Source organism: Carcharodon carcharias, chromosome 5, assembly GCF_017639515.1.
Source record: "Carcharodon carcharias isolate sCarCar2 chromosome 5, sCarCar2.pri, whole genome shotgun sequence".
NCBI classification, from domain to species: Eukaryota; Metazoa; Chordata; class Chondrichthyes; order Lamniformes; family Lamnidae; genus Carcharodon; species Carcharodon carcharias.
Window position 1 is genome coordinate 172,897,358 of NC_054471.1, and position 14,185 is coordinate 172,911,542.

General features: G+C 38.4%; 1 protein-coding gene across 2 annotated transcripts in view; it reads right to left on the reverse strand.

Annotated features, from left to right (window-relative positions):
- rock2a (rho-associated, coiled-coil containing protein kinase 2a) overlaps positions 1-14,185 on the reverse strand; it is a 239,694-nt gene that overhangs the window by 33,573 nt on the left and 191,936 nt on the right. For both annotated transcript variants that reach the window (XM_041187906.1, XM_041187907.1), the window contains exons 24-26: positions 14,065-14,159; positions 6,881-7,072; positions 2,321-2,489 (exon numbers count right to left, since the gene is read on the reverse strand). In XM_041187906.1, the coding sequence (XP_041043840.1) occupies positions 2,321-2,489; positions 6,881-7,072; positions 14,065-14,159 (456 nt within the window). The remainder of the gene's footprint in view (positions 1-2,320; positions 2,490-6,880; positions 7,073-14,064; positions 14,160-14,185) is intronic.

A 14,185-nucleotide genomic window follows, 5' to 3' on the forward strand; every position in this document is an offset into this window, starting at 1 on the left:
CCTTGGAGCTGTGAGGCAACAATGCTAACCACTGAATTATGGGATTCTCTTTAATATTACCTTATCTAAACAAGGTAAAACATGCATGATCCTAGAATCTGCATTATAAGCCAGAACAAAAGCCATATAATTAACAATCAAGAGGTTAGGGTGATCAGCCATGCAACGATTTCAATTAAAAGTTAATAAGCAAGTCACACTTCAAGACTTGCACGGGCTCTTTTAGGTGAAAGTATTGATTAAAATTAATTCCTACAAACCAGGTCAATGCCAGTACAAAAGATTAAGAGATAGCTTTTTATAAAGGTAATATTTTCTTTTCTTCATACGCCTGCATACTCCATTTCAAACAACATTTTGGCATCTCAATCTTTGCATTTACAAAGACTGTTAGACAAACTCTAACAATAGAGTTTTTTAAATAAAAGCAAATGGCGTTCAAGTCACATGCAGTATGTCACCTGCAGAATCAGGTTCAAGATCAGGATCAGAGCCAGGATCAGACGGTGGACGTACAATGGACTCTGCGTCTTCATCTGAGTCAGACTCAGAATCAGAATCATGGAGGTAAGAATAAGAGGGCTTAGTGGCGAGGGTGACAGAGGTGGAAGAGCGTTTGTAGCTAAAAGTCATGGACTCCGTTGTGTGGGACTGAGTTATACGAACTGAGAAAACCAAGGCAACAAACAAGTAGAAAAGATTTATACTTTACATAGTTTGTTAGTATAAAAAAAATTAGAAAATAAAAAAACTAACCTGAACAGAAATAATCAGGTAGCAGAAAGAAGAGCAAAAGTAAGTCAAATACAAAATTTTTGAAGTCTGTAGAGTGTATTTTTGTAGCTTGATAAATGCAGCTATATTTTATATTGCTACACAAAATAACTTTGTTTTAAAAGCGCTTTAATAATGGCACATCTCCTAAAAAAATATTAAACTTCCACACTGGTTGAGGTAAGAGGGAAATTTCATTTCATTGTGTTACCTAACTAGTGCTGTGCATTCATGTCCACCAGGAATGGGTTGAGTGCCCAAACACATATTTGCTTCAGGCTCTCTCAGTACAATTTAACAAATCTATTTTGCTCTTCCAAACTTGAATTGTTGCATATTTTATGTATTTAACCCTAGCCTTACAATGATTTCTAATTTGTTTGCAACAGTGAAAAGGTGCTGTCTGTTGAAGATGTTTGTGATCATTTAATCCTGGATATGATTTTTGTTTAGTTTCACAACTACTTTTCTTATGTTCCCTATTCCTGAAAGCAACAGCTTTTATTTTAAGCAAGGGTAGGCCAAACCAGATCAAATGACCCAAAACTTTAAACGCCCCTTCATAATCTATAGGAGACTTCTGGTGGTGTAAGGCATATCAGGCCATTTTGTCCCCTGCTCCCCAAGACATGAAACACTCTTGCACTCACAAACTGAACTACTTGTTTTCCTTATAGCTCAACACTTTTGTAGTTTTGACAATTTATGGAGAGATTAATAATACCTTGCAAAAAAGGAATTAATGGACAAGCTAATTGAATCAAAGGTCTTCTCCTGCTACAGTGAGAACCATGCTTTGAAATAGCCCTTTGAAATCCTAAAATGCCGAGTCCTACACCAACCAGGTATTTATTCTGCGCGTTCAGAGGGCAATTAATTGGCATATCAAATACTTCTAACACAAGTCTATTCTACATATCCACTATTTTATCGGGAAAGAAAAATGCTTTCAAATCTCTTTTTAATCTCAGTGACTTTGATCCTATGTCTTCTAGTTTTGCTCCTCTCACTCAAAGGCAAATTAGTTTGTTCACATCAACATTATCTACAATGCTCAGTATTTAATGCCACCAGGATCTATTTTCCTCTAATGAAAAGTGTTCAGCTCCATAAGCCCCTCTGCATAACTTAACAGTCCTAGTATCAAACATACTGCACTCCTTTGAATCCTCCCAAAATATCAGTATCCTGGCTTCTACAATATTAGCAAATTCAGGAGTTAAGCAATGCTTAATAAAACATTACAGGACAGTAAAACAAACTCAAAACGTACCACCAATTTCTTGGATTTAAAACAATATGTGTTAGAAAAGTAACCAGAAACTAATTATAAATGTGAAAAATAACCAAAATACATTAAACATCCCTCAGGTATAATTTTCTTTCCAAAGGCCGTAAACATAGTTTAGCATAATTCCCTTTATTAGGCTATCATACACCAAGACATCGGCTTTAGTTAATGGAATAATTTGTTGAATTTTAAAGGTAATTACTTCAATACCCAAAGATAATAAGTCTTATTTTGGGGAAATAAAAACATACATACCAGGAAATCCATCATCTGCTTCTGCATCACCAGGCCCACTGCCAATACTAGTAGTGTCAAGTCCCACCTGCACTAATTGCAGCTGAGAACGAAGTTGTTCAATATCACTGTCTTTGCTGTCTAGTGCCATCTGCAGCTCAATTCGCACCTGGCTTTCATCTGCAATTTGCTGTTGGAAGATTAAAGTTATACAAGTGAATTACACCTACAGATCCCAGCAAATTCTTTAAAAAAACAACACAAGTGTGTTACTCTAGAGCTATCACAAATACCCAAATTTCCATTTCAACATTAATAAAATGCTCACATTGTTTTTCCAAATCATTATTTACTTTCTCATTTCTAAGAATGCCTTCTGCCCTCAATTTTGCAGGTCCTACTTTTTTCATGGAAAAGTAGAGTTTGATGTTTTAAACCCTCAACTCATACAATAAGCTGCCAAAAAAGGTCAGGTTGCATGGTAGAACTACTTTATTTGTTTGTAAGTAGAATGGACACAGCATAATAGACCTATTCAGTATATAAGTTGCCATTCAGCCCAATGTATTTCTGCTGGATCAATCACCATATTTAATCCTAGTGCCCTGCTCTCTCCCTAGGGCCCTGTACATACCTCTGCTTCAAATTTTTATATATGCCTGTCAAGATCAATAAAATTATGACACTGAACGAGGCCATTTGGCTCAAGAGGTTCGTGTAGTGTAGCCCTAATCCCATGTGCCAGATCCTTTATTCCATCCTCTTCATACCTATTTTTAAAAAGTTAAGACAGTCACTGAATCATGAAACCCATTTATATCCTTATCTGCTGCTGCTTTTAAGTTGTGAACTTGAATCCCCAGATCTATTTGCTCTTCTACACTGGCCAACTTGCCCCAAAAATCTATTTACAAAAACCACAAAAAGTACAACTCACATTGAATTCTATCTCCCTCTGGTCATCGGAATCACTTACTTTCTCTCTTATTTTAGTATTCTCTACAAACACACCTTTCTGTTCTATATCCAAGTTATTGGTATGCATGATGAACAGAAAATTTCCAGAACAGTACTCATTGGGACTGCTACCTAGTCAGAAGCTGCTTTTAACTCCTGCTCTGATTCCTTCCTTCTACAACTTGCATTTAGGTTGTAAATTTAATGCAGAAAAAAATGTCCCAAGGTACTTGAGGGCAATGTAAATTAGGTATGCCAAATTCCCCAATATCCATCTCTTATGCAAACATACAAAAAAATTATTTAAGTATCCTGCCAATTTCTGCTCATCATCTATTCACTTAGTCCCCAGGGACTCACCTCATATTTAACTATTTTCTTTTCACTAATATATTTACAGAATATATCTTTCTATGGCTATATTGCTACAAAATATTGCTACGAAACGTGAATCCTAAACAAGAACTTTGTCTTGGAACATGAAAACAAGCTGTTTTCTTTGATGATAGATGCCAAAATTATAACAGGCAGATTTTAAGGCAATTGGGTGTTTATTCCTCAAATAATATCGAACCCATCAACTCAGTAGAAAACAGCTTCCAATTAGATTTTCATATTCTGTGACCATAAACAAGTCACAAGGCCAGAATTTGTATTTATATTCCTGGGCCTGTTTTTCCAGAGTGAGAACTTCTGATTCTGTTAAAAGTCTTTGGTGAAAAAATAGCTAGAAATCTGTATTTAAAGAAGTACTATTGCAATAAAGATACAAATTTAACTGCAAATGTTTTCTGAGTCTCTGCCAGTTTAAAGTCTATCCCATTCCCCTTTTTTTTGTCTGGATAGCAGGTTATTCTTCAATAAACGAAAAACTGCGGATACTGGAAATACAAAACAAAAACAAAATTATCTGGAAAAACTCAGCAGGTCTGGCAGCATCAGCGGAGAAGAAAAGAGTTGACGTTTCGAGTCCTCATGACCCTTTGACAGAACTAGAACTAGTTCTGTCGAAGGGTCATGAGGACTTGAAACGTCAACTCTTTTCTTCTCCGCCGATGCTGCCAGACCTGCTGAGATTGTCCAGGTAATTCAGGTTATTCTTCATCTTGCTTAGAACTTGTCAATTTGCTTTTACTTTTATTCCTTCTATATGCCAGGCCTTTTCTAATTTCTACAGCATAGATGGAAGAGTAAACCAGAGATTACCAATTTCAAAGTCCCCACTCACAAAGCTGCTTCCCAATTTCCTAAAGTCTTTTCTCTGGGCTTCAGTCCTTTCTTTTATCATGCCTCCCATGTGAGCCACAAACATTGGCTGTTCTCTCTCGCCTTACATAATCTTCTCTAGTCTTTCCAAAATGCCCTTTACCCTAGCACAATGGAGGTAACAAAGCATTTATGGCTCTCAAAGTGGATTGTAAATAAGTCCACCCATTAACTATCAAGTCAAATGATTACTGCATTCCAAACGGAATCACTAATTCTTACCCCACCTTCTTCAAGGCATCACATGTATTTTTGGTGCTGTTGCGATCTCTTTAAGGGTTCTACCCAGAGTCATCATCTTTCTCACAGGAAGTTAGTGTTTCAAAGTTGTTGCGAGAAGTATATTTACTCTCAAAGTTCCTGCTGTAGCCTGTTCTTCCTTGCTTTCACTGACCCATGCATAGAAACCAGTTTCCTGACTCTACAACTGCAAGGTCTCCATCTCTCAGCAGGTTGTCTACCCTTAAGCTCTTCTTACAGAAGCTTCTCATACTCACCCCTCCAAATATGTCTGATCGTCTTTAATTCTGTCTCAGCTTCAAGTAATCCAATTTCCCACATGTTTCTGCTCATGTTAACATTTGCTACTTAGAACTTACACATCCTGCAGGAATTGTGCTTCACTGTTCCTTCCTGAGCTATCATTCTTACTAGAAATGTTAATCAACTTACATTTAAATTTATATTGTCATCAACTTAAATTTCAATGAAACCACAATATTCCTCCTTCTCAGTCAGGCCTACTCTAGCCAAATTCATGTTATGCAAGTATTATTTTCGCTCTGACCTCAGCTCATTTTGTTACCAGCTGACTGAAAATGTGCTAGCACACCACTCGCACTCATATTATTGTACTCAGAAACAATTGTTGTTTTTACTCCATTCTTCTTAATGCAGTATAAATGTGTGCTTGTCTGTGCAGACACATAGATATTTGCGTGTAACGTAAGCAGGGGAGCAGGAAAGAGAAAGAACAAATTTAGTTCTGACTGACTTTATCATAGAGTTTCCACTTTCAACACATTATTCATATTGTGTAGTCTATATGTAATAATCAAATTTGATAACACCTTTCCCAGTAATCTATGGTTTTCTGCTAGGAAAAGAGATTGTTAGGATTACACCAAGTATATTATAATACAACCTAGAAATATAATACAGCAAAGAACACATCAATTGTAACAGCAATCTTCAGTAATGCATGTTTGCTAGGGGAAAATATATACACCATTTTAATCACTCCAAAATTAATTTCCACCAATGGCTTAGCCTTGAGTGAACTTTTATAACGATGTTCCTCACTAGTTTGAGGTTGCAACTATGACTTCGCCTTAACCATGTAATGCACCGTAATTATTTGAACAAATCACATCCTTAAGCTAAGCAACTTTTTCCTAATGCTCATCTTACATTGCCTGAAGTGATACTGTCTGAGGTAATATAGCACCAAGTGCCAAGTTCCCATTTTGAAGGCTTAAACCTTTCAAGTATCCCTAATTGGCAAGCTGTTTCTTCCCCCTGGGAAACTGCATGGAATTATTTTTTTGTTAGTGGGTGCTACACTAATTTGGGAGAAGCAAGTAAATATCGCAAACTGTCAGGGAAATTAATCATACATTTTAGCCATTTAGGGTAATTTCAAAGATGACTGATGTCCTCTTTAGCTTAAAATAGACTATGGTCGAGTTGGGAAAGTAGGGATTCCAAGATATCCAAGTTTTTAAAAATCTTTACTGTTAAAAAAAAGATACCTTTCATCTTAAAGCGCTGAGAAATAATCAACTCAGCATACAAATTCTTTGATTTTATCATTGCTATTTCAACAAAAATCCTAAATATATTGGCAGTGAACACTACAACATTGAAAGAACATTAAACACACATAATTATACACAATTTTACAAACTAAATTAGTGCATTATTTTTATAAAATACAAGCAATTCCAAAATGTTTTAGGGATTTGAAAATTACAATTTGATGAAAACTATGAAAACACTGTGACAACTAGCCCTTCAATTACTTTTTAAATTTTCAAACCCAAAACAGGGCAGCTTGCAAATATAGAGAAAACTGTCTACATTTAAGGTTTTATAATTTCTACTATCCTTGCCTGATACTTTTTTCTATATTTTGGACTGCATCTGTAGAACCAAGTTTAACAAATTACTCAAAACATGCACCATTAACTGATTACGAGAGGTCATTATGACTAAATCAAAAATCCAAGTACTGATACAGAACAATATGGACAGCATCTATACATTTCACCTCAAGACAAACATTTTTAAACAAATGAATTCTTGAGTAGCAAAAATATCTAACTTTGGCTGTACAGCAAACTGCATGCACAATCTTACCGCTTGCATTTCATTCAGCTCTCTCTGGTATTTAATCATCATTTGTGATAACTTTTCCCGCTCTGATCTCAGCTCCAATTGCAGTTTTCTATTTTCCTTTTCCTTTTTACGAACGTCAGTGTCAGTTCCACGTCTGCCATGGTCCCTCTTCATGTCCTTCCGATTCATAATTTCGGCTAATTTATTGACAGCCTAAAACATGATAATTTTTGTGTGAATTTCCATTGAACAATGCAGTTTCTTCAATAATTAACTATTTTGTTGCACTTGTGGACTCACTCAGTGTACGATGTTTGGAAGAATGTGGAAGAATTTCTCCCCATGGTCTAATTATTGAGTAAAATTCCTAAAATTTAATCAACCGCATAACCTAGATTATTCAACTTTATTTAATTACATTTCTTAGCAGGGCATTTACACATTTCCGAGAAGGAACCATTGTATTGGAACACCACCACCTGCAAGTTCCCCTCCAAATCACACACCATCCTGACTTGGAACTGTATCACTGTTCCTAAGCTGTCGCTGGGTCAAAATCCTGGATCTTGCTCCCTAAGAGCACTGTTGGTGTGCCTACACCACATGGATTGCAATGATTCAAGAAGGCAGCTCACCACTCCCACTATACTTATCTTTAAAATCTTCAATTATGGCCCAAATCAAATATTTATTTAGTTATTTAACGCATTACTACTTATATGGCCGGTACCATGTAGCAAAATAAATTATTTCTAATCTCCAGTCTGAGGCTGGTTTAATTTAACACCCACCCTTGTTCTGTGCTTAATGTTGAAATAATATGCTCGTATCATCTATTTCTCAAAGCATTATTAATGAAAATGAGTTCCACTCCAAAAGCCTCTCCAATGACAAACAATAACATAAGATACCATTATAACATTCCAAAAATTGAAATTATCCATTTTGTTTTTAATAAAAGTTGCACTTTGATCCACTTTACCATGCAATCATTGGCGGTTTGTACACTTAGAATAATTTTACAAGAAAAACTGATTCTCCCAACATTTTCTTTAATATCTGCAATCTTGTCTATTTTGTGCTGTCTTTGAAATTCTTTCCTGTAATCTTCCATTTTCCTGCAAAGTAACACCAATAATGCTAGTAACACCAATAATGCATGTCCAATCAACAAAATGGACCATTGGGGATGCAAATCATAAACTTTCATCTAAGACCAAGTTTAAATGATGAACTACAGAAATATAATTGCAATGCAACTAGTTGGTACTTTATTTTTAAAACTTGTTAACTTTTATCAATTCAAGCTATGACATTTAATTTAACTTTTTTTAGGGTTGGAGGAGTTAAAATTTTAACATGAGTATTAAGTTCCATTGCAAATTTTACAGGACTTTGGGCTGAAAAGTGAATGGGAGCCATAAATAATGAGCTGAACATAGAAAAATCTCCAGCACCAACCCCAAGGAATTAAATGATATAGCTGAAGAAATTGTAGATGCTTTTGTCATTATCTTCCAAAAACTCTCTTGATTCAGAAGCTGTACCCTGGATTGGAAAACTGTCAATGCACCTCAATAATTTAAGAAGGGTAGGAAAGAAATTATAGACCTACCAGTCTAACATCTTTTGTGAGGAAATAACTGAAATCCATTACTGGGGACAAATTGACCGAGAACCTGGCCAAATATGAATTGATCAGCAAGAATTGGCTTGGATTTTGTAGGGCATATCTAATTAACCTAATTGATTTTTTTTTGAGGTAGTCACCACTGCGGTAGATAAAGGAATGCCTGAGGATATTATTTATGAGTTTCCAGAGACCGTTGATGAAGTTCCACACAAGAGACCATTAAGAAAAATGGAAGCACACAGAATTGGAGGCAAACTTTAGAAAAAATTGAGAATTGGTAAGGAGATTTGAGACAGAGTTGAGACAATGGATAAGCCCTCCAACTGGCAGGTTTGACACCCCTGCAGGGATCTCAGTTTTTCATATATTTATTAATGATTCAAATGAAAAAATAGAGAACCATATAACCAAGTTTGCTGATAACACTAAGTTGGATGACACAATAAGTAGCGTAGATGGAAGCAGGAAGTTGCAAAGGAACATTGATAGACAAAGTTAGTGGGCAGGTGAAGTTTGACCAAAGATTTTATCCACTTCAGACACAAGATCAGGATATTTTATAATGGTGAAGATCTAAGAACTGTGGAGAAGCAAATAAATTTTGGGGTTCAAGTACAAAAATCACTAAAATCTTGTGAACAGGTAAAAAAAAAACAAAAAAAGGCTAATGGAATGTTAGCCTTGGATTGGAAAACTGTCAATGCACCTCAATAATTTAAGAAGGGTAGGAAAGAAATTATAGACCTACTAGTCTAACATCTCTTGTGGGGAAGTAACTGAGATCTGTTACTGGGGACAGATTTCCATCTCAAGAGGACTGGAATTTAAAGGGATGGAAATCATACTAAAATTCTATAAAGTTCTGGTCAGGACACGCCTAGAGGACTGCATTCAATTGTGGGCACCACACCTCAGGATGGATTTACAGGCCTTAGAGGGGGTGCAGTGCAGATTCAGCAGAATTCTACCACAGCTAACAGGGCTAAATTATGAGGGCAACTGGCACAGGCCAGGTTTGTGTTCCTTCCAATACAGAAAACATATTGATTGCGCGGGGGGGTGGGGGGGAGGCCAGGATAAAATTGAGGTGCTTTAAGAATATTGTACCCTCTAATTCCTTCATGGTGTTACATGAAGTCTACAGCACAGAAACAAGCCATTTGGCCCAACTGGCCTACAGTAGCATCTATGTTTGCTTCCACATCTCTACTTCTAACTCTATCAGCAAATACATATATTCCTTTCTCCCACACGTGCTAACTTACTCTTAATTGCTCTTACTACTCATATGGAGCAAGGCGTAGGCTTCGCTGCAAGGAGCTCGCTACTCTCAGCGATAGAACTGCCCAAAAAGGGTTCAGAACGTGTTCTCTCCATCTGCCTCTCAACTCAAACAGGGCCAGTTAAATTCATGAGTGTCTATTCTCCACTACAGAGGCAAGAGACCAGTTCTACAAGGAGCTTGACATTGTTATCAGCAGAATCCCTAAGTCAGAACATCTTTGCCTACTAGGAGAATTCAACGCAAGAGTGGGCACGGACCATGAGGAATAGCCCTCCTGCCTCGGATATCATGGCCTGGACAAAGATAAATGAGAACAGAGACTACCTGAGCTTTGATGCTTGCGCCTTCTTTCAGAACAAACTATTTCACACGGTGTCCTGGAGACATCCAACATCAGGGCATTGGCACTGGTTGGATCTGATTATCATCATCATCAGACGTGACTCTCTCAAAAACATTGCCAACACAGGCACCTACACAGCGCTGACTGTGGTACAGATCACTACCTGGTATGCACCAAGAACTGGATGCAACTCTTGAAGATTTTTTTTGTGTTCAAAACAGAAATGTCATTGTTGTATCAATGCCAGCCTTACTGCCTACCCAGATAAAAACCAACAGTTCCTTAACTTGACCAAGTGAAACACTACCTTCAATTGTACTCCTGGGAGAATACTATCACAATTGAAGTTCTAGACACCATACAAAGCCTGCCCGTCATGGCTGAGCTAGGTATTGAATCCACAGTGGAGGAACTTGGTAAAGCTATTGACTCACTTGCCGTGGAAAAGCTCCAGGTCTGATGACATAGAGCCTGAACTCATCGAGTCTGGGAAACCAGCACTCCTGCAGTATCTGCATGAACTTCTGTGTCTCCGATGGAGGGAGGGGGCAGCACCCCAGGATATGCATGATGCAAAGATTGTGAGCCTCCACAAGAACAAGGGCAGCGATAGCAACAACCAGCAAGGCATCTCCCTACCGAGTAGCATGGGAAAAGTATTTGCCTGTTGTTACCCTTGTCAGACCGCAGATCCTGGCAGAATGCATCTACCTCAAATCCCAGTGTGGTTTCAGAACTGGAAGATCTATAATTGACACGGTCTTCTTAGTCCACCAGTTATAAGAGAAATGCCGTGAAGATTGGAGGCCACTCCATATTGTCTTCATCGATCTCACCAAAGCTCTCGACCATGTGAGCAGAGGCGGTTTATTTAAGCTGCTGGAGAAAATTGGCTGCCTGCTAAGCTGCTCAATGTGATCTCCTCTTTCCGTGACAACATGATGTGCAAGGTCAGCTATCATGGGGCAATATCAGAACCCTTTGTAATCTGTAGTGGGGTCAAAAAGGGTTGTATTTCGGCACCAACACTCTTTGGCATATTGTTCTTTTCACTGCTGTCATATGCCTTTAGATCATCCACAGAGGGTGTTTACTAATATAGCAGAACTAATGGAAAGCTGCTTAGTCTTGTTTATCTGAGTCCAAGACAGAAGTGTGCCAAGTCCTCATTAGATATTTGCTCTACGCTGATAATGCCACACTAACGTTCAATAGAGGAACAATTTCAGCTACAAATGGACAGGCTATCTCACATCTGTAAAGAGCTTGGTCTGACCATCAGCCTCAGGAAGACAAATGTCTTGGTCCAGGATGTTGCCATACTGCCAACCAACAGCATTGACAAGGTGATGCTGGACGTTGTTGACAGCTTCACATGTTTAGGCTCCACAATCACTAATAATCTGTCATTTGATGCTGAAATCAATAAATGCAACGCAAACAAAAACAGAAAATGTTGGAAAAAAACCAGCAGGTCTAACAACATCTGTGGAGAGAAAAACCGAGTTAACGTTTCGAGTCCATATGACTCTTCTTCAGAGCTTCCAGCATTTTCTGTTTTCATGTCAGATTTCCAGCCTCCACAGTATTTTGCTTTCATCTGAATGCATTGCAAAAATTGCTGCTGTTATGTCCAAGCTGAGTTAGAGTGTGTGGAAAGTTTTGGAGGTGTATTGATGTCAAATATTAAATTACAATTTCATGTGCTGGACTCACATATGGAACTTTTTAAAAACCTAGACAGTGACTTAAGACAGCTACCAGGGGCCGCCTGATATATCCATAACTGCAAGTTGGTCAACTTTCTGGAATTTTCCAACGTGGATTCCAAAGAGGCAGCTCTCCTGTGGAATTTCACACCTGCTGATGTCAAGGATTACTTGAAAAATGGACTGAAACTTGAAATTATTTGCATCACTATATAGCTACATCTCATTTTATCAAGACAGGGGTGGAGAGTCTACAGAAGCAACGGCCACCTTGGAGGTGGACCCTGGTTCTGTTGAAGAGTCATACGAACTCAAAACATTAACTGTATTCCTTTCCGCAGATGCTGTCAGACCTGCTGAGTTTTTCCAGGTACTTTTATTTTTGGTTTTGTTGTGGAGGTGTTACTACTTCCTTCCTAGATCATTACATGGAAGAATGGGTCATTCAGAAGCGATGTCTTAGACATTTAAAAAAAAATCACCTCAGCTGTAACACAAAGGCCAAGGTCTGTCTAGGCACAAGATAATCAATTACCTTTTGTGGAATACCCAAACAGCAAGCAGAGAGGTCATGTGATCCAATCCACCTTTTTGAAATTTCTTTTATTACAAAACCCTGCTTACTCTGGAGCAAAGAAGGAACATCTAAAAGCAGCAAAAAAGCTGCGTGTCTCTTCTCTCTCAACTAAATTGAATCCTGTCTGCTTATATCATACTGTAAACAGCAGACAGAAATTCTATGGAAGACTTCAAATCCCAAAGCAGCATTTCCAGGAGAAAACCAAGGATTACAGCTTTAACAGCTGCCTTAGCCACAAATAACAATACAAAGGGCCCAGAGAAAACAGAGGCCAGGGAATCGTGCACCTTCTCAGCACATTGTCTTCATCTGCAGCAAATGTGGCAGAAACTGTCATTCCAACAAGCATGGGGTTCCTTAGCCATAACAGGTGATGCTCAACTGAGTTGCCCACCACAGCGCAACCCATCATCTTCAGAGATGGAAGTTGCCTAAAAAAAAACTCATGGTAGCACATACCACATTCTTTGCCCTCTGAAATAGCTTTGCAAGTTACTTTGTTGTATCAAACCATGACCCAATGCTTGATTAAGAATGGACAGCCCAGCATCAAATTAGACACTGGATGCCACAAAGGCATATGCAGCCCAGTCAATTCAGCAAAACTCTCCTTATTAACATCTAGGGACCAGTGACAAAATTGGGAGAGCTGGCCACAGACAGGTCAACCAACAGCCCCAAATGGTCATGCTCATAGAATTATGCCTTTCCACCAATGTCCCACTGGCAGTACAGTGGTATACAATCAGGATATAGCTGCCCTGGGAATCCTCAACATTGACTCTAGACAGCGCAAAGTTTCATGATGTCAGGTCAAACATGGGTAAGGTAACCTCCTGCTGATTAACACCTACTGCCCTCCTTCAGCAGATGAATCAGTGCTCCTCCACGTTGAACTTCACTACTCGGAAGAAGCACTGAGAGTAGCAAGGGCACAGAATGTACTCTGGGTGGAGGACTTCAATGTCCATCACCAAGAGTGGATTGGTAGCACCACTCCTGACTAAGCCCTGAAGGGCACAGCTGTCAACAAGGACTGTGACAGGTAGTGGGAGAACCAATACGGGGAAAAATCTACCTGTCTACAGCTTCATCTGTATGAGAGAATTGGTAAGAGAGACCACTGGCCTGTTCCTCATCCTATGAAAGAAGACTGGTCTAAGATAGCTTGATTCCATAATATAATTAGCAAGTGCATAAGATGTGGCTTTGCTCCTAAAACACACCACAAGACAAACGCTGATCTCAGTTGTTCCATAGATGCAGGTTACTTTTTCCAATGAAAAACTATGAGGATCAAAGTATTCAAACAAAAGCAAATGAGAATGCTCCCTGCGCAGTTCCTAGTGGCTGGTTCAAGAGTGCCATGCAGAGTTCATTAAGAATAAAAAAAATGAAGCTGAAGGTTGCAGTGCTTTTGACAGAGGTCATATTACGAGAGAAAACCTAGGAAAATGTACAGAAGCCATACCAGTATACTATAGCAATAGGGCCAGATTAAGCATGCCTATGAATAGTGCTGAAAGCCATGCAATGGTACTGCCAGAAAATGCCAGTGTCTGGGTAAAAATGGCATTTGAACAACTTTAAACAGGAGATACAGTGACATGCTGAGATCTGTGTTAACAATTAAAATCTGATTCTATCGTGCTTACCTGTGTTTTGAGCGTCCTCTCATTCAGCAGCTGCTTGTCAAATTGAAATTTTATATTAGCTAAATTTGCATCCTCTTCTTTCAGTTTCTGAATCTCTGAAACAAAACACAAAACCATTTGA